The 23,294-nt window shown below is 40.6% G+C and overlaps 1 protein-coding gene across 6 annotated transcripts in view; it reads left to right on the top strand.

Annotated features, from left to right (window-relative positions):
• Nucleotides 1–4,254: 4,254 nt before the first annotated feature.
• Nucleotides 4,255–23,294, top strand: part of TSPAN12 (tetraspanin 12) — a 43,277-nt gene continuing 24,237 nt past the window's right edge. For 2 of the 6 annotated variants that reach the window (XM_054076316.1, XM_054076279.1), the window contains exons 1-4: nt 4,255–4,397; nt 4,881–5,017; nt 17,213–17,295; nt 17,935–18,070. In XM_054076316.1, coding sequence (XP_053932291.1) covers nt 4,952–5,017; nt 17,213–17,295; nt 17,935–18,070 — 285 coding nt within the window. In that variant the 5' untranslated portion in view covers nt 4,255–4,397; nt 4,881–4,951. Of the gene's footprint in view, nt 4,410–4,880; nt 5,018–6,086; nt 6,122–17,212; nt 17,296–17,934; nt 18,071–23,294 lie in introns of all 6 variants that reach the window. The other 4 variants (XM_054076321.1, XM_054076289.1, XM_054076298.1 and 1 more) reach the window with 4 other exon arrangements.

The raw sequence follows: 23,294 nt of genomic DNA, 5'->3' as shown, positions 1-23,294 counted from the left end.
CTCTGTATAAAAAGGAATGACTTAAATATCCTCAAAACTCTACAAATACTGCAAAAATTACAGGGATCGCAGAATTTTCAGAAATAACAGACAGTGCAGCTGGAACCAATATATTAAAATTAACTCATTAAGAATTTCCCTGGTGCTATCAAAGGCATTTCCAGCTTATACTAGAACCTTGCAAATAAATCAGTACATGAAAAATTCGCTTATTGGAATAGACCGAGTTGAGTAGATAAAAAACAGAATTAAAATGAATATGTGCCAAAGCACATCCACATGCATGTTCCTTTCTTCAGCACTCATCTGAGTAACTTTAAATTTTATGGCAGCATATAAAAGGACATTAATTTAACTCATTGCTTTTTCAGCAATAAAGTTTCCTGCCATCTAGTATCAGGCAATTATCACCTATAAATTTACACATGCACCTAATGCTGTTCCACTTGATCAGGCTACTTGTGTAGTTTAAAATAAATACACTTGCAGCTATGTGCTGAATGGGTGTCTTTAATATCTGCTCCTATTTTAGTCAGGTTTCCTGATGAAGAAGGGCTTACGAGATCATACTGTAGTATTTACACAGACATATGCCAGTCCATGCTGTTCTAACAGCTTTTGAACCTGTAGGCCAATTTCAAGCATATTTGACAAAGAGAGGCTAGCTTACGGATATTAAGTTTCTGTACATCAAATTAAATAAGGCAGTTAAGCAGAGGAAAGACAGATTATCAGTGTTATTGGTATTTCCGTCCCCGTCTCCTGCCATTGATGAAAAGGCTGTATCACAAACACTTTATTTAAGTCTACATAATTAATATTTGAAAGCTATTGTTGATTCTCTGTCAAGGACAAAAAAGCTTCACAATTTGTAGTTTATTAGACACGGCAGAATCCAAGCAAACAATACCGATCCACAAGGCTTCGATAGTTGTCATGCTTATATGTTTCTGTGCTACACATTAGAGAAGCATTACTTGCTAACAACAAACTTTTATTTCAAAGAATTATAAATATGAAGAGCTTCATCATTAGACTTCTGTTTGTAAAAAGTATCCTCTTGTCTTGCCCCAAATAAAATCTAAGCTATTTAATTTAAAGGAAAAAAAAAAACAAACCACATGTACTGAAGCAGCACAGTAGTTTCTCTGATGCTTTTGGGGTGATCAGCTAATATTTCCAGTTTAGTTACTGCTTTGAATGCATGGGAACTTTCTGTGTATTTCTTTCCCAGCATTGACATCATGGAAATTTCACGAAGTTTGACAGCCTGGTAGAAAGCAGTATTCCAAAGGGACCTTCCTCTGAGCCCTATAGCATTTGGCAGACATTCATAAATAGGACCTGTTTTCTTTAGGTTTTGAGTAAAATCTGGACAAATAATAATTTAACTAAGAGCAAAAGGACAGAAAAAAAATCACCAACTAAGGAATCCTCTTTATGTTTGTAATGGAGTTACTGTAACAGAATTTTAAAAAGTTAGTCTGAGAGCATCTTATGACCAAAGACCTCAAAGAATGGAAACTCCGAGACAAAATCTTGAAGTGTCATTGTTAGTGGGATTTTTAACAAGCAAAAAGTCTAACACACTGGTTTTCTTTTTCCCTTCCTCAAATTCCTTATGAACTAGAAGTAGTTCAGCTCTAGGCCAAAAAAGCAAGAACAACTTCTCCTTTTCTCTTTAAAGCATGTTTAAAGAAAAATTGCTCTGTGTAAGATAACTGACTATTTTTGTAGTGCATTTCTTATAAAAAAAAGTGCTCAGGTGATCTGTTCTCTCACAAGGAACAGTCAAGAATGCAAACACAACCTCAATTATTTTAAATCTGATTTATAACAGACTATTGTCCTCAGACAATGCTGAAGCTCAGTTGTAAACAGATACTATTTTTGTAAACTTGCATGGGTTCACTGAAAATATCATACCTATTCAAGATCTGTCTTGCTGACTGTTTTTATGTGAAGTCTTCAGTAATAAGAGGAATGAATGGTATGTAAACAGCGCAATGAATGTACAATGTCACCTTTTAACAGTATCCATCTTAGCTCAGTTTTCCTTATTTAGTTATGAAATTAGCACTGTTCACTGAAGAGTAGAAATGTGGCATACTGCACTTCCCAGAGAGGCTCTTTATACCAGAAAAGAGGATCAAAATAGTGGTTAAAGCTTAGCAAATTTCAAGAAAAAAAAATCTTCACACACCACATTTCTGCAACATTACTGAGTCTGTTCACCTTTACTATCAGTTTTGCTTCTATAAATTTGGCATAAAATCCCTGTTGCATGGGATTTTATGTCCATCCATGTCCATTTCAAGGAGAGATAAATACACCTGAAGAGTCTGTGTGCCCCAATTCATTACCAATGGCATGAAATCATTGAAATGAAAGCTGAAGTGAGATCCCACCAATAGCCTCAGTGACAAGCACTTGCATATCTGGAGTTTGCACGTTTTTTCAACACATGTTTAGTGCTTCAAGAAACAGATTTTTCTTTAACCTCACAAGAGCTAGATTCCATCCATTACATCTTTTTTTCTTCCTTCTCAGCTTTCTCTAGCAGTTGTTGAAACAGTCTCTATATAACATGTACTGAAAACCATTTTCCTCTTCTAGCTAAGAAATATTTTTCTGCGTATTTTCTCCTATTTTTTGTGGTGGTGGCACTGCAACACCTTTAAACGTAGTCATGGAAAATTCTTTCTTAATCTGCGTATAACCCTACCTTTTAAGCTATAAATATTGTTGTTAAAATATCGAGCAATATATACAGACATCAGTAGGAATTCACCACCGTAACCACCAGATGCGCGCACACTTTAACAGACTTCAGAGGCAGGGTGACTTCTTCACCTTAGTTGTGGCAACTCTATGTAATATGCAGAGCATGGGGCAAACCAACAGTGTTTTGCCTAAATAATAACAGAAGATTTTGCCTGTTTCTGGAATAATATAGCCCCAATATGGTTGCACTTCTAAATTTGCTGTTTAATGGTGGGGAATGGGTGCCGGGCTGTTAATGACCAGACTTAGGTTCTCAGCAAAATGTCCAGATGGAGGTCTGTGACAAATGGTGTCCCTCAGGGGTCTGTACTGGGACCAGTGCTGTTTAATACCTTCATCAATGATATAGACAGAAAGATGGAGTTCACTCTCAGCAAGTTTGCAGATGACACCAAGCTGAGTGGTGCAGATGCCACACCAGAAGGACGGGATGTCATCCATGGGGACCTGCACAAGCTGGAGAATTGGGCTATGCGAACCTCATGAGGTTCAACAAGGCCAACTGCATTGTCCTACACCTGGGTTGGGGCAATCCCGATTTCAGCACAGGATGGGGCATGATGTGATTGAGAGTAGCCCTGCAGAGAAGGATTTGGGGGTGCTGGTTGACAAGAAGCTCGACATGAGCTGCAATATGTGCTCACAGACCAGAAGGCCAACTGCATCCTGGGCTGCATCAAAAGAAGTGTGGCCAGCAGGTCGAGGGAAGTGATTCTGCTCCTCTGTTCCTCTCTTGTGAGACCTCATCTGGAGTATTGTTCCGGAATCCTCAACATAAGAAGGATATGGAGCTGTTGGAATAGGTCCAGAGGAGGGCTACAAAGATGATCAGAGGGCTGGAACACCTCTGCTCTGAGGACAGGCTGAGAGACAGGCTCTGCTCTGAGGACAGGCTGGGGTTGTTAAGCCTGGATAAGGCTCTGGGGAGACCTAATAGGGACCTTCCAGTACCTGAAGGGGGTACAAGAAAGCTGGGGAGGGACTTTTTACAAGGGCTCGTACTGATAGGACATGTGGGAATGGTTATAAACTGGAGAGAGGCAGATTTAGACTAGACATAAGGAAGAATTTCTTCAAGATGAGAGTAGTGAGACACTGGCACAGGTTGCCCAGGGAAGTTGTGGCTGCCCCATCCCTGGAGGTGTTCAAGGCCAGGTTGGATGGGGCAACCTGGTCTGGTGGGAGGTGTCGCTGCCATGTTGGGGGAGTGGAACTGCATGGGCTTTAGAATGCTTTTGAGTTGGAAGAGACCTTAAAGATCATCTAGTTCCATCCCCCCTGCCGTGGGCAGCGACACCTCCCACTTTAAGGTCTTTTCCAACCCAAACCATTCTATGACTCTATGCAATTCGGGCAAGCCCCGAGCTGTCCCTTCCACCGGTCCCCGCGGCCCGTGCCCCCAGCCCGCACCCTGCCCCAACAGCCCCCTCGCTGCGGTCCCCGGCGGGGCGGGCGGCGCTAGGACCCTGCGGGCAGGCGGCGCGCATGCGCGGGCGGCGAGGGGGCAGCTGGCGCGGCCGCCGGGCTCGGCGGGGATCGGGGGCGCCCGCTGGGCATGGGCGCCGCGGCTCCGTGCTGCCTCGCTCCGTCCCGATGAGTCCTCGCAGGAGCAAGTGAGTGAGTGAGTGAGTGAGTGACGGAGGGAGGGGGGCTACCGAGCGGTGGAGTGGCCACTGTCCCCGGGAGCAGCGCGTCCCTCCCGGGCGGGGACGGGACGGCGCCTCCGCCGCGCTCCGCTCCGCTCGGGACAGCCCGCGGCTGCTCCTCTTCCCGCGGCTTTAGTTTGCGTTAAAAAAAAACACCCCCAGCAGAGTGTCCGGGAGCAGCGGGGGGGGCTGCCGGGGGTGGGCGCTGACGGCGTCCTCGCGGGGTCTGCGGCTCTCGGGCTGGGGCTCGGCTTTGCTGAGCTGGGCTGAGCTCTGCTGGGCTGAGTTGGGCTGGGCTGGGCTTTGCTGAGCTGGGCTGAGTTGGGCTGGGCTGGGCTGGGCCGGGCTTTGCTGAGCTGGGCTGAGCTCTGCTAGGCTGGGCTGGGCTCCTCCACCTGTGCTCTTGTTCCCGGGCACTCACCGGCTCCTTTTCCACCTCTTGCTCCGCAGGGCGCTGGCGGTCCGGGCTCGGGAGGGAGGATGTGGTGAGAGGATGGGGCTGTCTCCCGCGGGGTCTCGCCATGGCCAGGGAGGACTCGGTGAAGTGCCTGCGCTGCCTGCTCTACGCCCTCAACCTCCTCTTCTGGGTGAGTGCAGCGACCCGGGGTGCCGCTCGAGCAGGTGGCGGGGGTCCCTGCTCTGGGTGCTGGGTGGGAGCCACCTGCGTGCCCTGGGTGTGCGCCAGGCGCTTCCCGAGCAGGAATACTGGTTGCTTCTGGAAGGGAAAAAAATAAATAAAAGGCTTTGGAAACTAGTTGGAAGTAAAATTAGATTTGGTATTAACCTAGTGTTAAAAATACACGTGTGAATTTGTGCACCTCTAGTATGTAGAGAGGGAAATATTCACGGGTGCTGTGGATTCCTGACAGGGAGCATCCCATGACCCGAACTGAACTCGCAGCTTTTAAGGTATCTGAACAGTCAGCTGGTCTGCAAAGGCCTTGCTCAGAGTCTTTCTTGTGTTTTCAGTGGCCAGATCCTAACTGGCAGACAGGGCCTGCGGTGATTTCTTTCATTTTCAGTCAGAACTTGTATGTATAGCAGCACTGTTTCTCGTTCTCCAGCCTAAGAGGGTGAGATCAACTCTTGCTCTTAGACTTCTACAGCTCGGGACAAACAGCGTGATGGAGCTCGCTCAGTCCTTGCACCAGATGAAATATCCTTCACCTATATAGTTGAGACTTATTCTGCATATGTATATGGGAACAAAAGGGCAGAAGGCACGACATCCCACAACTGTTCACAACAGCTGACTCTTAAGGTGCTGTAGACTTAAATGATACAGGGATAAAACATGGGCCATGCTTAGTTTGTAATAGAATTGAGGTGAAAGCCCATGATTATGGAAAATTAAGTGGAGATCAGAGTATGAATGAGAGTGAAAATTGTTAAACAGCATTTGGTACAGAATAGTCCTTTTTGTGTAATGCAGGTGATCTGAAAATCTGTTGAAAGTATGGTATATGCTTTGTATACTGCATTTAACAGAGGTGAAAAATAAATTCTTTCTGTATTGCATGTAGGAATAAAGCCCTTTAATAGAAAATGAGGAGATCTTTCTTTTTTAAAAAAAGGATGTTATTGTTTCTTGCATTAGACATGGTTTTCATTGGATACTGTACAAAATCTGAAAGTCTGTATTTTCTTTTGAGTAAGACCAAGGTTGCCAGGGTTCAGATGACTTGAGTTCAGCTTTGGCTTTTTACACATATGCTGTTAGAGTTGAGTGAACTAACAGCCACATGATTGAAAACATCTTGTCCTGCTGTTCACCTCTTTGCCGCTTTCTTCTGGTTTCTGTAATTCCTGCCTTGAGCAGTCCTCATCCATTCCCATTCACACCTTAACTCACCTCTGTCCCCTTAAACTTACTCTGCTCTTTTCTCTTGCCCTTCATGCCTGTTGCCTGCTGTGTCCCATCACTTTTATTATTCAGTGACAGCTTGTTGTAGTTGAAGCAGCCATTTAGGTGATCGCCAGGTTACGCATGTGGCTGTGTACCCTGATGCTATGTCTGTTGATCTGCTGTGTGGTGAATGAGGGCCTTGGTGCTGGAACTGAGTGCTTCGTTTCTCAGTCCTGAGATGCTTTCCTTGTGCAGGAAAGCCTACCCTTATCGTTGGATGGGACTAGTGCATTGTGTTGTAGTTCCTCTCTAGGGAGATGTGGGTCCCACCTGGGCGATTTAAATGTGTCTGCCATCTTCGCTCAGATTTTAAGTTCTTTCCCATGCCAGATTACTCCTTTCAGCTTTTTATTGTTTAGTTCATGTGTTTTTCTGTTTGTGGACCTCGGGCGTGGAGCTGCTTAGGGCATTTGAGCTTGGCAGCGGAGCAGCGAACTACATCTGTAATGCTGTGCTGCTGTTAACTTTGTTCATTCTTAATTCATGTCTAGGTTACGTTTAAAACATTCATGGCTAGAAATAACTTCTTATTCTTTAAATTTTGTTGCTCATTAGATAATGTCTTGCATCACCCTTAACTAGAAAGTGTCATTTCCCTCTGCCCCACCCCCAGTCATATAGGAAAAAGAATCCTTTGAGTCTGTTGGGGTATGAGAAGTCCTAGTGAAGAAAATGGTAACTTCTCATGCTTGTCCCTGAAATACAAAAAAATATCTGTAGTTAGTCTTCCTAGCTGAGGCCAGAACACTGGAAATTACACCCAAGTAGCTAAGTAAAATCTGTATAGTGGTGAAGCATGTGAATATGTAATGAAATCATAAGTGCCGGTATAGCATCACTTGCACTACAGATGCTACAAAGAATTAAAGCTATCTTCCATAATGTTAAAAAATTAAAGGTGTTGGAACTCAGATGAAAAATTTGCCAGTACATTTTGAGTTCTCTGCACTTTACAAAGCAGATGAATGCAGTGGTTTTGCTCAAAACAAATTACTAAGTCAAAACCCCCTGAGTCGGTCAAAACTGTGTGATAAGAAATAGGATGCGTGGTGGGTGGGTAGTTAAATGTATTGCACTTCTATCAGACTTCTTTGGAGGAATGCATGTTGAAAAAACCCTTTCTGCTTCCAATCTGGTCCTGTTCAGATGTGTATTTAGCAGCAGCTAAATATAAATCTGCTACTAGCTGCTTGTTGTAGTGAGATCTGCTCTATCTCCTCCTCTGTCAGAGCTTGACTTTTTTCCTGTTGGGCTCAGTGGGAGTTTTGCCACTGGCTTTTCTGAGCATGACCCATGGGGCAGAATTTTCTTGTGAAAAGTTCTTCTGGCAGCAGGTGCTTACCCATTGGGGTGGGGATTGTGAGTTCCCCTTGCAGTTGTTCTTGCTTTTGTTTGGAAAACTTTAGCTTTCCTATTGCTTTTGTTAGTGCTTACCTTGATAAATACCAGACCAACTTATGGGCTGGATGTCGGGAAGTTTAGATTAGATCAGCCCCTTGAAAACGTGTAGCCTTATTCTTCCTGCTCCCTACGCGTGGTAGGATCTATTCCAGTGGCTAAAGATGAAAATGATGCATGATTCCAGCATCTGTACAGACCTCCTGATCGGGGATGCATGTGTGTGGTTCTCTTACAGCTCTGTCTTGGAGGGTTTTGCACATTCTCTTGCTTGCTTTCTTCCTTCCCAAGGACTTGCTTCCACATGGCTTCAAGCCTGTGGATAAGGTGCGCAGTGGCTGTGTCAGTTTTGAGTGTTGGGCTGAAAACAGTGAAGATGTGCAAACAACATATATTCACTTTTTAAAATCACGGCTTGATTGAAGGTCCGAGTTGGAATAGGGTGACAGTCTCTCCTTGTTTCACTGTGGTGGTTTCCAGCAGTAGGTTTAACCACACGTACAAAAAGGATTACTTTCTCTTTAAAGCTGGGGGCTTGAAGATTTTGAAGTCTTGACAGAAGTTGTGCAAGAGTCAGTAGTCACTGTCTGGTACAATCTGATTGTCAGCTTCTTAGAACAGAACATGTAAAGTAAGCTTCAAGTGTGTCCTGTGTGCAGCTCTCCCAGCGTGCATATGATGGGACTCTAGCGTTTGTCATTGCCAGCCTGGCGAGGGCAGGCTTGTGCACATGAGGCTCTTTTAAGAAGATGTTGCTCGTAATAGGACTGGTTTGTCTGACCACCTATCTTGCGGAAAAACTTAATATGCTGATAGTTGCTGCACACATTGACATTTTCATAATTTAGTTGCTGTTGGAGCCTGCAGAACCAGAAGTATAGAACTTATCAGTCCCTCCGCTGCCATCCTTGTAACTTCTCCAGAGCATTGCTCATAAGTGTACAGCTCTCAGAAAGAAAAGCAGTTTTTACTGGGCTCAGCTGATGAGCTGGGATGTGGAATGGTAGGACCATATACCCGTGCATACATGAGAGGGAGGCAGGTGGTGTTAGGTATGCTTTTTGTCAGTTTTGGCCTAGAGGCTGCTTAGCTGTAAATAATTCATGAACAATAAACTGGAAACCTAATTCTGTGTTTTAGCAGTTCCTCATGTTTTGATAATGGACCAATAAATGTACTGCCTTTACTGCTCCAGGAAAACATTGGTTTTGTGGATGTGAATAGATCAGGACTCTGCTCTTTCAGAGCCATGTGAGTTGCAGTTTCAGGACTTACTCAGTCTTGTATTTTCGTAAGAATTTCTTTGACCATGCCCTGGACAAGGAGTGTCCGTCAGACTAAATCCAGCGGTTAACATTTAATTTCATTCTGCTGCCATCCTTATGTATAAATGAGTGTTGCTTAAGGTAGTTTATAAATCTGAGAGATCCAGCTTGATTTTTGCAGATGTCATCTTATACTCTGTAGCACTGCTATCTGCAGAATATTACATGCTGGACAGCCCAATAAAAAGCAAGGACCTCCAAAAATGCATGATTTGGTATCATGTAGTCAAGACTTGGTGCTTAACTAAGTGGATTGTCTTAGTAGTGCTTGAGAGAAGACATGCTCCTACTGTTTCTTAGTTTTCTCTTCTTAGTGGCAATAATGGTCTTCATTATCTTTGAACGGTGTGTCAGGACTCAACAGAAATTCAGTTTTGATAGCTCGGCAAACATATTTTATACAGGTTATGAAACTGCAGGATCTTTCCTTTTGGTGGGGCTTTTCTGTATCAGCTGTAAATCATACTGTTCCAGCTCAGTACCAGTCATGGATGTAACATGAGCATCTTCATTTCTTTTGAACAGTGTATAGCTTGTCCTCACAAAAATCCTCCTCACCACATTTTGTGATGTAGCTATTGTTCTTCTGTACTTTGCTGTGGTCTCTTTCCCAATTAAACCACCTTTGCAAACATTTGTGCTAGGGAGACCTTCAGTCATAGAACACTGCCAGCCAGTAATAATGGCACAGGCACAGCACAGGAGATTGTCAGAGGGCAGTGGCCCCTAGGGGTTGTGCTAGAACAGGAACTAGAAAATAGTGCTGACTACAGGAAAAATTCAGTGTCCTGGCTGCTCCTGGCTGCTTATGCTAGTAGAGGATTAAGCAAAGCAATAGTTTTGAGAAGCACAGGCCTGTTTTGCTTTTCTTGGCAGCTCAGCCATGTGTTCTTTAAAAATATTTTAAAAATATTTTTCGTAAACTAGGTAGTGATGGTAGGTGCAAGTGAAAGCAACACTTTTTTTGTCAATTTTCTCATTTAGAAGAAAAAGCAAAAAGTAGCTAGCACGCAGGAAAGTCTATACAGACTTTCTGCTGTGAGAAAACTACCAGATCTGCCTCTTTTTTTAATTTTTCTAGTGAGCATATGAGGTAGAAAGGAGGAGCAGCTGCTGTTGTGTCACTTGTAATTGGGGTTGACTGTACTGTAGTGGCTTGGGCAAATCACGGTTGTAAGTTGCAGATGACTGTCATAGGTGGTAAGGATCTCTTAATGGGTGATTAATAGTGTCACTGGAAGCCTGAGCCAAGCCAGGGACGTTTCCACATCCTTCACCTTATGAGGTTTTACTGCCTGGGGATATGCTGTTTCTGTTGAGCAACGCCTAAGCCTAAGCTTTCCTTCGCTTAAGTAGAAGTACCATCTAATTTAGACCATCATGTGGTTGTGGCTAATAAACACTCCTGGCAGGTAGTGGGAATTATTTTGCATCTATCTTGAATTTGTGCTCATGAACAAAAAAAATCATATGAAAAGAAAGAAGAGCCAGCTTCCAGTTAGTTTTACTTTTGTTTTGAATACTTTGCACATTGAAACCTTCTAGTTTTGGCTACATATACCACCTGAGGGTTTAGAGCAAGAGACTATTAATGGTGTGCAAGGAAGCACTTAGGGTGGTTGGAAGCAGTGAAATTGTGTTTGCTTCTTTTTCCAACCTCAAATGTATGTGTTGAATCTTGTAATTTTTTGCTTCGTTTTTCAAATCTATTGTGACATGAGGAAAAACAAAAAATCAGTCTGTCCACTGTCCGTCCTTCCCTGGAACTAATTCTGCGTAGAGGTGTTTCTTCTGCTTTCCAACTTCCAGTCACATTAGTGGGTTTTGTACATTCTTGGAATGAATAGAGTAAGGGTCAAATTTTTAAGGTAGTTACGTGACTGATAATATCCGTTGAAATGAACACTGCCTGTCTGGGTACCTGTAGCAGCGTAAATGTGTGGTTCATTCTAGGCCAGTATGCTCTGCTTTTAGAGATTGCAGTGTAGACTTGCGTAATTGAAACCTGATTTTCTTAGCATTCCTGTATAAAGAAAATACACTTGGTTCTATGGGAATACAGTGTCTTTTAAAGGAATATGTTCAGCAGAGCAAGCTATAGAAGGAGTTTTGAAAGACCAGTAATACTTTTAATTCTTGTCTTTGAGAAGTCTCTTACTTTTTCATGTCTTTAAGCTGCAGTATTTATATAACATCATTACACTATCAGGTCATATTCTAACAAAGTAAAGCCGTGTTTATTCATAAGTCAATTTTGTGTCTTCTTCTATATAACATTTTATGCCACATATCTTCATAGTTTACACGGCTCTCCCTGCATGGTGTGTCGACAGTGAATTGGTATATGAGTCTCTGCAAAATGATCCTGAAAAAGAGTGGCTTGATGTGATGATGAAAAGGAGAAAGTAAACGAAGACCTCACTCTAATGTTGGAAATCACATTGATTTCTGAATACCAATTAAGAAGCATATAAATGAAACCACAGACATTTTTTTGGGTAATTCTCACGGCTGTATGGAGCTCATTGTATCAACCTTGAGGATGAAGGCATAGACTGGTACTGACTAGATTTGAGCCAATAGCTCAAGGGGAAAGAAAAACTTCAAACTGTATGCTTAAACTGGTAAGCCGTCATCTCCAGCAGGATTGGGAAGGTCCATCTGTCCTGCAGGCAATTGCATTTGTTTTTTGCCTTTAAATTTGCGTGTCTTTCTGTAGAAGATAGCTACCCAGTTATTCATGAATCCCCAGGTGTTGCTTTTGTGCTGTGACAATTTTTATCATCCCAGGATTCTGTGGTATATGCTAGACAAGCTTATAGGAATAATACCTGTCTTTCAGTCTCTTGTAGCTACTTTCTAAAATATAGGGGACAATTTAATTTAGTGTAGTTTTATAAGAATGTGTGATTTAGTTTAAAAATGCGGTTTCATTTTTGTAATCTTCATGTGCTCATGGGTATTCGCATGTAAAACAGGAGAGTTAAGTCATGTCCTCACAACAAGCTGATATATAGGTCCTATGAACCATAGGAAACAGTCTTATCTCCTATCCAGTTGTGTACCCTGGGTTTAAAAATTACATGCCTGCTGTCTGTGGGTCCAAGAGAGATTGACTACTGTCTGTGAACAAAGACAAGCTCTTGGGGGGAAAAAAAAAAATGAATGTGTTATGCGTAAGTGAAGGCATCTGATCTTAAACGCGTGTGGATTGTGATATGGATCTGGACACTTGAGCTCTGCACATTGCTGTGAGTTACCCATAATCAGCAGCACATGCCTCTGCATCCCCTAAAGCAAAAGGTGTTTTGATGATGAGAGGTTACTTGTGAGGGAAGAGAGGCACCAATTGTGTCCTAACAAGAAATATAGGGTGAAGGTAGTCAGAGAGAACAAATGCAGAAATATATGCACTTTCTTAGCTTTCTTTGCCTTTAACATATTTTTACATGATGCAGCACAGAAATTCATACTTGGGTCTGACGCTTGGAAGAACGGGCTGTTGTATGAACTGTACCTTGACTTGTTTGCATATTTGAGCTCTTGTTTCACAGTTCTTTACATGGCACTGCCATGGGATCCTTGCATAGCTAACTGCTGAAAAACTTGCTTGCCTGTCCCAGGAGGGTGGCCCGTTAGCAGCCTGTCAGGGTTCTGGCAGTTGCCTTAATGCAAAGTGTGCAAGTTCCAGCCCGTGCCAAACACGGGGCAGGTTTTTAACTCACTGTTGCAGCTGTGCAAGCAAACCCAGATTCAGAGTGCAAATAAGTACATGCTTCAACTGTTTGCAAGTGGGAGGGGACCAAGGCCATAACCCCTTGTAGGAACTTAAGCTGAAACTAAAAGTTGGCATGTCTGTAGAATAAAAGGTGCATTAGTGAGGAATAGGGGAATTCCCTTTATTATAGACCGCCCTTCTTTCTATAAACATTTCAATGCTTTTGCCAGGTAATACAAAAAAACAAGGGCTCTTGTCCCTCTCTCCCCCGCCGTTATGCCCTTCCCTTCTAAAAAAATATAGTCATCTGTTAGTCCAGGGATCTGAGTCATCTGTGTTTGTTCAGTGATCTGAATATTGAGCTTAATTGTGAAAATCCTGTGAAAACATTGCAGCAGGCTCTGTTCATTACCTGGTAGTGATTTTTGCCCCCCTTTTGGTAAGTCACAGCTTAGGTTACACAAATAAATTTTAACTTGAAAAAGTTCTCAAGGATTATTTGTTTACTAAAATTAAAGGATGTGTTCTGATTAATGTTGTTGTATCTTGAAAATAATTTTCTTGGAGCTGGAAACCTTTTTCTACAAAGCAAGTTACTCCATAGTGCTAGTCAGCATTTTGTACAGGTACCAGAGTGGGGCCTGAACTTGTTTGTTCCATCTGGAAAAAAAAGAAATGTGTGTGGTTTTCAATGTGGAAGATACTGTAAATGTTTATTCCCATTTAATAATGAAAAGCACCCACCCTTCTCTCCAGTTAGAGAAAAGCAGCTTTCATTGTAAAAAAAATAAAGATGTTAGACTGATAAAGGTGATAAGAGAGAATGAAAACGAATGTTTAAATAGCTACAGTAACTGGTCTTGCTCCCTCAATGATGGAAATTCATGTTCGTTTATTAATTGAAAATGCAGATTTATTTCTGGTTTTAGGTATGGCCCCAAAGATGTGGTTAGTAGTACTGTCGCAGTAAAGTCTTAAAACATATACTTAATGAATGAAAGATGATTTGATGTTTTCATTTTGATTTGTAATTTATGTAAAAGAGTTCCTAAGGCAATTTAAACTATATTTGGAAATGACCACTCCTGATAGTTGTTGTTATAGTCCATTGTTGGATATTGTAGTATGGTTGTCTAAGAAAGCTCTAATTGCATTAAAACCTTTATGCTATAAATTAATTTGGAATGTTAATGTTATTGTGTGACCTGCATATTGCTTGTATATGAAAATGTAACTTACTACCTTTGTTTAATCAGGGTGAAAATATATTTAGAGTATTAAACAGCAGGCAGTTTTGAAAACTCTTCAGTGTCATGTTGATGGTTCCGTAACATACTGTGACGGTTCAGAACGAAACCTGTAGTAACTTCTGCAGCTAGCTGCAACAAAACCATGTTTTACTGCCTACTGTTTACAGCACAGCAGACTGGCTGCCATCAGAGAAGCCTGGATAAAAACTTTCTGATGAAATAATGTAATTGCTAATGTGATGAGAATTGTTTTGGTAGTTCTAGTTCTCATAAACTTCTGTCCTTTAGCCTGATTGCTTGATACAGATTTCTAACTGTATTTTACATTGAAATTAGTTACAAATCAATGGCTGAAGTAGAGGCTGCCAGTTTTCTAAGGCTGCCATCTTTCCATCCTTTAAATGAACCAAGAAATGCTGTAATCGAGACCTTGGCCCTGCCCATAACTCATTGAAAATCTCCTGGCAATGAATTGCAGCAGTGTGGTTGCTCCCCTTTGCTGATACGCTTGGATGTACACCGAGGTGTTGGAGGATGTTGTTACTATTCCTACTGAGCCTATGGGGTGAGTTGTACTGCTGGTGTTAGTGTAATTTCTGTGCTGCTGGCTGAAGATCTGCCTCTGCGGTGAGTGGAGTGAAATGGTGAGTGGCTGGAGCCTCCTTGATTGTCAGGTGGCACTTGAGGATGCTTAGTGTTTTAAAGTGCAGCATACTGAGTTGTAGGCAGGAGGCCATGGAGGTCAAGTGTGCATGTCATGTTCTTGTTGTCGTGATTCCCCCGTGGCTATGGAGCAGGTGAGCGAGTGGATTGATGGATATGATTTAGTGCTTGAGGATCTTTTGTCACTAAACTGAACATCAGTCATTATTATGCAGGGTAGTCTGGTGTTGCAAACACATCTTTCATCCTGCAGGTATTCCTGCCCAGAGGCTGATTTTTGCTGATCGGAAAGAATATGGCTTTTCTTTCCCAGCTCTTCCGTTTGGTAGGGAAGAGCTACCAAACACTCACCAGGTTATGTGCCATAAAATATACCTTTTCTTAATCAACCTATTGTTGTTTTTTTCTTTATTATCATGGTTCGTTCTTTACGGACCTCTGTTCAAGTGGGGCTGCTTGAGCGTTTGGCTGTTCTCTTTCTGAGCCATGTCTTTATGCTGTCCCAGTTTGACAGTGTTAACTGACTTTCGTGGGCATGAATCCAGTGTGTTATAGCACTCTGGCTTTCTGGTCATTCAGAGTAATAATTCATTTTGGCCTTTCTTCAAAATGGTGCCAAAGATACCTCCCAAGTAATTTGTCTGGTTGGCAGGAGAGTGTTGCACAGGTAACTGTGTGTATCTCCGTGTAGCAGTGAGATAAAGGGATTGTGTGTGTACATTTTTAGAGTAATGCTGAGCTGGCTCGTGTTGATACCATATGTGCGTTGTAAGCATAGCAGAAGTCAGTAACACCTGAAGGAATTAATGATGGTGAGATCATTCAGGGCATCGGGTGAGTGAGTGAGCGAGCGAGCGGGCTGTAGACTGGCTCTCATGGGGCTACAGGTGAAGGAATCTTCTTGTGTGTAACTTACCTCCAGCAAGAAACAGGAGTAATTGGGTGTTAGCTATTTACACTGAAGAACAACAGCCGGGGAGATGTAAATGGCTAAATGCTTTTTGAATGAAGTGAGAGACCTTTCGTAGAGAGCTTGTTCTTATAAACTGAAAGAGTCTTCATGTAGTTACATTATTGGTGAAGGCTATGTTTCCTAGGAGAGGAAGCAGTCCTTTTCTTCCAGTTACTGTTCGTGATAAGTGAAAATGGAGTCATGTTCCATGGTACGGTGATTAAGTGTTTTTGTAGAAGTTATGTGGCTGTGTGTTTGCCACAGCTTGGAGATGTACCTGTCTAGACTTTCCCCTCACTGATTTTATTTGGGCAAAAATACATACTTAGGTAGAGAAAACTCAGGCAGACAAAGCAGAAATAAAAGTTCTCCTTCCTGATTTGCCTTTGTAGGCAAGTCCTTTCATCTAGCAAACTGAATAATTCTCTCAATGGCAGGGCTCTTTTGGTCTCTAGGGTCCTTTCTGTCTCCCCTGCCTTTTAGCTATTTGCTCTGTGATTTCCCTGTTGACTCCAAATAACCTGCAGGCTCCAGTATCCTTGTGATGACTGTTTTGTCTGCCAAATCTTACCTCTGCTGAAGAAACAATCCCTTGCCTTCTTCCAAGGAATCCACTTCATCCTGTTGCTGTACGGGAATGTATTGCTGCATACCAAGGGCTGGAAGAAAACAAGTGCATCCTGTGAGTTCCTAATGGAGAGTAGGGGCTAGGCAGTCCACCAGTCTGGTACAGTAAGAAGAATATTATTTAGCAAGTGAGCATTTTTATGGTACAGGTTTTGTAGCAGGACTGTCTGGCTCTTACTAGAAGTTGCTGAGGAGTGTGGTTCGGATGTTCTTCTTAGTTCTCAGCACCACTTCTGTAAAGCAAAGTAACCAAATTTATCTTCAATATTTTGTCTTGACCTGCTGGCTACCCTTTTTTTGATACAATCCGGGATATGGTTGGCCTGTGGTTGACTGTTAGTGCACATTGTTGGCTCCTGTCCTGTCCAGCTTTTCTGCTACCATTACCCCTGAGTCTTTCTCCACAGGGCTGCTCTCAATCCATTCATTCCAGCCTTTATTGATGCGTGGGATTGCCCTGATGCAGGTGCAAGACCTTGCACTTGTCATTGTTGAATCTCATGAGGTATCAGTACCGTTGTTTCCTGCGTGGGTCTTACTCTTCATTGGCTGTATACTTAAGACGGCTTCATGGTTTCATACAGACTTGTTGGTAACTCCCATGAGCCCTGAAAGAGTTGTTGACCTTAGCAGCATAAACCCTCCCTGTTGTTCCTGTGGTATGTTGTGCAGTGGTGGGACTTCAGCCAGCAGTTGCATCACTCCACTGAGTGGACAGGGTGGTGTTCAGGTATCGATTATACATACTAGAAGATAATTGTCACTGGCTCCCTAAATACCTAAACAACAAACCAACTAAACATTTACAGTTTGGGGGATAATATTATGTTCAGATAAATGAATGCATGAAAGATGCTACTGATGATTGATCCTCTGCTTAAATTATGAATGATCTTTAAAGTTTTGTAAACACATGATAAATAATTTCCTATTTTCTTCTTAGTTGATGTCCATCAGCATATTGGGTGTTTCTGCTTGGATGAGAGACTACCTGAATAATGTTCTTACTTTAACTGCAGAAACAAGGTAAGGCTTTCCGTAAACCTATTAATCTGTGTGGGCAATCGATTGTGGTATATGTTGTTCATTCTGTATAGCAAGTTTCCCAATTAGGATTTCTAGTGATAAGCATTCAGCTAATTATTGTTTTATTGAAAGGTGTATTTTTGCAACGATTCCTGGCATCAACTGACAGTAGAGAAGGGAGAAAGATATAAATTCAATCTCTCTTTATTCCTGTGCCTTTCTCTTCTTACAGTGATCTTTTGCCCCATTGCCAACATGTAACCATATTATATTACTGTTTAGTTTTGAATACTTTATTCAGTCCAGAGGTATAGTTAGTTTAGCTGTTAGTTTTATTACAGCAGTGCTTGTGAGCCCTAGTGATGGAATAAGGCCTCGCTGTGCTGCATGCTGTTCATGTGCAGGACAGGAAGATTGCCTTTGTTCCAAAGAGATTTCAGATGATGCATTACTTTCTGGTACCAAAACGCAGCATTTGACTTTAAAATCACATAGAAGAGATTTCTGTGAAACTTGTAAGGTGCTGGAAATAACACATCTTCTAATCCACTGTTTTCATTTTAATGGCTATATTACTTTTTTAACTCTACCATTTTTGTGTGATTGTGCTTTTTTCATTATGTTTCTGATTGGCTTTAGGGTGGAGGAGGCTGTCATTTTGACTTACTTTCCTGTGGTCCACCCTGTCATGATTGCAGTCTGCTGTTTCCTCATCATAGTTGGAATGCTGGGCTACTGTGGAACAGTGAAAAGAAATCTGTTGCTCCTTGTTTGGGTATGTTTCATAACCTCTAAAACCAGCCAACTTCTGCTGTGCTTCAACAGTGTAAGAAAAGTTTTAATCCACAGGCACTAGATAAATACTGATTATTTTTTACTACCATGTTGAGTTATGATATCGCTAAGGAATTGTAAATGCGAAGCACACAGTAGGAGAGAATTTATTGCCTAGACTACATTATGCTGTGACTGAAAGACAAGCAGTGTCTCATTTGCAAAAATCCACTTAATTTAGTTGAGTTGCTGAAGGGAAAAATAACTCAAACTCTTAAGTACTAATGATTAGGGGAGCGTGAGTCTTGAGTGCTGTGAAATAAATGCTTATACTACCCTTTTGACTCTTGGCTGTGCAGTAGCTAGATGACCTAATCTTTGCTTTATCCTCACAATTGATTGTGTGTGAAAGTTAATTCTGAGTGCATTCAGAAGCTTTGCCTTCTGTTACATAGACGTGGAATTTTGCAGTTGCATTTGGTTCTGAGCAAGTTTAAAAATAAATTCCAAGTAACCAGCTTTTTTCTTTCTTTAGAGGCTGCATAACTGAGCCAACAGCAGCTGAAAAGCAGTAGTCTTTCCTGCATAAGTCTCTGTGTCCTATTTAACTGTGATAAGGGTTTGGATTTTGAATATTAGTTAAGCATGTATACAAGATGAAGATTGTTCTTTAAAAGCTATATAGTTAGGAAAATCTCTCATTTAAATCTGAATACTTTATAGTAAGTAATGCATTTTTTATGTTTTGATGTTAACCTTGCAATGTTGAAGTTGGTGAGAACAAATTCTAAGGCAGATGTTTCATAGTTGTGAGCACTTCCATAAAAATAATGGATTAATGTGATTTGATAACATATAATTATTTATCTAGTATTCTTGCGTACTTTAAAAGGGCTTTGTACATATTTTTGTTTTATATAAATCATGAAAGTATTAAAAGATAGTAAACTTTTTAAGCCTTTAGTTTTTATGGTAAGGTTAGAAGATTATTTTATTAAAGTGTTTTTTATTTAATGCTGGTGATAGTTTTTAATATGAATTAAAATTAAATGCAAGGCAAAAGCAACTATATAATGTAGACCAGTGCTAAATAGTATCTGTAAAAAAAAAAGTTCACTTTTTGGTATAAACCTTGAAAAAATCGTAACTAATTAAACAGAAAATTAAGTTAAAACTGGTTTTGACCTTCAGTTTATTTGAACTGCTGGTGAAAAGAAGAAATACTTTATAGATTTTAATGATGTCTGGTAATAAATAACTTTGTGTTTAGGCAGTCAAATTATACTAAATCAGAACAAGACATTTCTTTCATTTTAAGTTTCAGTATTTCATTTACAGGAGCCTGAGAATTTGCTCTTGCTAAGCAGACTGATAAGCAAAACTAAATTATATCTTCCTAAGTATGTCACTGTCTTTGATTAATTGTTAAATTAATATAGTTGTGTTATGCCACAAAAGTATGCAGAAGTAAGTCAATGCTTCATTCATCAGACTAATCAGAAAAGTGATAGATCAACAAAATGAGCTTTTGTACAGCCGGACGAACTAAAAGAAAAGAACCTTCATGTAAAACATTAACAACCTCTTCAATCATGCTTTTAATCTTCTTTCTGAAGTACATGAAGAGCTGTAATGATGGCATGCAGAGATATTTTGATACAAATCTTGATGTTCCTGGCAGCATGCTAATTGTTAGTGCTAATGTTGTTAATTCAATTTGGCTTTCGGAAAATGTAATAAAGCGTAAGAACCATAAAATATGGATATTGTGGTGTTAGGTATTTTTAATACAACTGAACATGTAATTATTTTAATTTGTTTTTGAAATTTACATTGCAAGTAAATGCTTGAAACCTTCCCAGCTCCACATGGGGCATAAATATAAATTGAACTGATGTTCACTTGGCTTATAGTAGGAAAATATAATACCTCAGTATTCTGAGGTGCGTGCTCTGGATTATTTGTAGAACCAGAGTTTTAAAGCTATGATCATTTAACTTTAATTACTTTAAGAATACAAAGTCCTGAAGGCTAGGTGGTATAAAAAGCCCAGATGTACCTTAAATATCTGTAATATAATTTTATTGTGTTGTGAATGACCAGCATCCTCATGTAGAAGTAAATGCATCTGCTGTGGAAGATTTCTTCAAAATTGTTGTGAGGTTATCTTGCTCTATTTTGACAATATAAGTGTTGGGATGAATCCTTGAAGATAGCTAGGTTTGCTGTCCATTTCATAAATTGCTTCTTTTTACTTTCTTTCCATCAGAGTATTTAACACCTGCAATATTTGCAGTATTAATCCTGTGGAGCAAAGTTTGACAAATATTTTTTTTAAAAAACGAAACCAAGTAGAAACACTAAGCACATTTCATTGCATGAAAATAAATATAATGTTAAGTACAACCCGTCATTTTGATTTAGAACTGTAAAATATGATTTGTATATTGCTTCATCCTTAGGGTCTAAATATAGTTATGAACATTGCAGAATTGGCAATCGTAGGAAGAGAATGTCTGAGAGTTGTGTTGCACATTGAGTGTGAGACTCGCATTTAGCTCCTGCTTTATGTTCTGCTGCTGGGATCACCTCTCACACGTTTCCATCAGAGTGCAATCTGGTCCCTTTCCAGCTGTATGACATAAGGTGCCAGATATGGGCTCCACAGACTTTACTAGAAAGTGTCTTCTTCATGTGCTGACCTGTTCTGCTGCCCACGATGTATGCCTCATCTCAGGGGAAGAAGATCCCAGAGATTTCTAACATAGAGTTGAGAGAAACAGAGTATCTTCTGAGGGTATGAGTCTGCAGAACACAATGTGCCTTTAACTTCAGAGGAGTTCCCAGGGGATTCCAGCTGTGCACTTCTTCCCTGCTTAGTGCAAGATAAAGTATAGTGAGAACCTCTTAGTTAAAGATCTAGAATGGAATCAAGCTCAATTATAATAAATTAGAACAAAGGACAACGCCTCCCCCCATTTATCTCTTTTGTACAGCCAGGCGAACTAAAAGAAAAGAACCTTCACGTAAAAGTGTGGTTTGGTTTTGCAAGCGGTCAATTTACTAACCTCATGTGGATGAGTCTCCTATTAATATATAACAGTGTAACATGAATTCTTCAGTCCTTCTGTTTGGTTTTTTTTTAAATAATATATGTTTCACTTAGAAATAAGTCTTATATTTTATGTCAAATGAAATCCTTCTGTATTTTCTTGTGACCTGTGATGAGGATTTTTGAGTTACAGAAGAAATTCAATCCCTAACTGGATTTTTTATCTAGAAAATTGCCTTTAGAAAGGATGGCCTTTCTAAAATAAAGCTTTATTGACCAAGGAAGTTTTAAGTTCACATAAATTTTCTTCTTAAGTAGAAAACTTTTTAACAGGTAAATTCAATACACCTGACAAAAGAAGATTATGCCAACTTAAATAATTTCAGTGGTTCCATCTATATGCTTTAAATTTACAGCTTTAGAAAGAATATTAAGCCAAAGCGGCAGAAATGGACTTCTCTTTAATATTAACTCTAATTATTCTCTATTATTAATATTCTCTAAAATATTGTATAATTTTAGAGATAATTTTTTGTTGAGTACTGAAGTCTTGGTTTTTTCTTTCCTGTTACTTTTATGGTAAGCTTTCCTTAAGAGCATTCTAGTTGATGTAGAGGAATGCCTTAAAAGAACAAGTACTTTTTGGTTTGACTCCAGTTGTCATCAGCATGTTAACTGAACCTCCATAAGTGTACCTCTGAGTGAGGTTCGTTCAGTGTCCTTCTGCTCAGCTTGGTGTGGGAGGGCAGCTTTCTTCTCATTATTACTGCCATGGAATACGATTACACCAAAAAAGGTCATGTATTAATGAGCTGTTCTGTTGCTAATTCAGTGGCAGGCTGGTCAAGGGTGTTAGCAAGTTGTATAGTAGTATTTTTAGGGGGGAACTGAGGAAAGCTGAGTGCTCATGGGAGTGAAGTTTCGGAGAGAAATGGAGATAGTGGCTCATTTTTTACTTAGGGAAGTGGGCTGTGATGCCAGCCTAAAGTGGAAGATTTGGGCTGCCCCGGGTCACTGGCTTGAATGTATAAAACGTCCAAGGATGAGAAACTAGAATCCGGGTTTTGTGGTGCTTGTTAGAGTTTTTCAAAGAAGGTTCTTTAACTTATTTTTTTCAAGTCCCAAAAGTATCCTTTGCCTCTTCTCTTCTGAGAATTTGTACATTTTGGATTGTTTTTAAAGTCTGTTTTGTACGTAGTCTGACTGGGAAAAAAATCAAACAACAAACCCCCAAAGCAAACCAAGATATACATGCATGTATTCTTAAAGGATAGTAACCTTAGTGTGGAATTTTTTTGAAGTTATTCTCTTATTAAGACGATAGTAAACTGTTGTTTGACAGGAAGAGCTTCATGATGATCCCACTGGAAAATGTTTTCCTGGCTGGAGTTTTCATTGCAAATTCTGGCATTTATAACTATGAGTTTTCTGTAATTATAGCATTCAAACAGTACAGGATTCAAATTTGTCTGCATATGTTTTTGCAAAGGGAAAAAACATTAGATATATTTGATATCAGTGGGGCAAATCTTTTTTTTGTTTTTATCATAAAGTTGGCAGAGAAATATTCCACAGAGCTAAATGTTACATCCTGTTGATGTGTGGTCAAACAGCTTGTTAATTCACTTATTACAGAACCAGGTTATAAATTGGAACTTTGCAGACTAAGTTGTCTGTTAATTGACTTGAAACATAAGCAAACTGTCATTAAACCAAAATGAATTTTTCTTAGGAGCAGACAAATATTTCATGAAGAGAAAAAATGAAATGGTATTATGCTTTGGTTTAAAAGGTAAACTGAAGATATGTGACAAACGTAATGTGAATGTGGCTGCCTCGTGTCAGTAGTTCCCAGCCAGCTAAACACAGAGCTGGTGAAAATGGTTTCTGAAAAGTCCAGCAGAAAAATGGCAGAGAACCACAGATTGTATCACCACTTGGGGCAGATACTTCTATATCCATGCACCCATTTAGGTCCACGTAGATGCTGAGGTGATAGGGACTACTAAACTTGGACATCTGTGATATTGCAAGACCTTGGTAGCTGCTAATGTCTTCCTAGAAGGGACTCCTGCTCTGTATGAAATGTTAGCTGCACTGCAGTACCACAGCACCAACCATTATACAGTACTTGTGGCTACAGTTGGCATGAATTAGTATGACAGTTTAGTGA

The sequence above is a fragment of the Cuculus canorus genome, chromosome 1 (genome assembly GCF_017976375.1).
Source record: "Cuculus canorus isolate bCucCan1 chromosome 1, bCucCan1.pri, whole genome shotgun sequence".
Lineage (NCBI taxonomy): Eukaryota > Metazoa > Chordata > Aves > Cuculiformes > Cuculidae > Cuculus > Cuculus canorus.
This window is presented reverse-complemented; position numbering and strand designations above follow the sequence as displayed.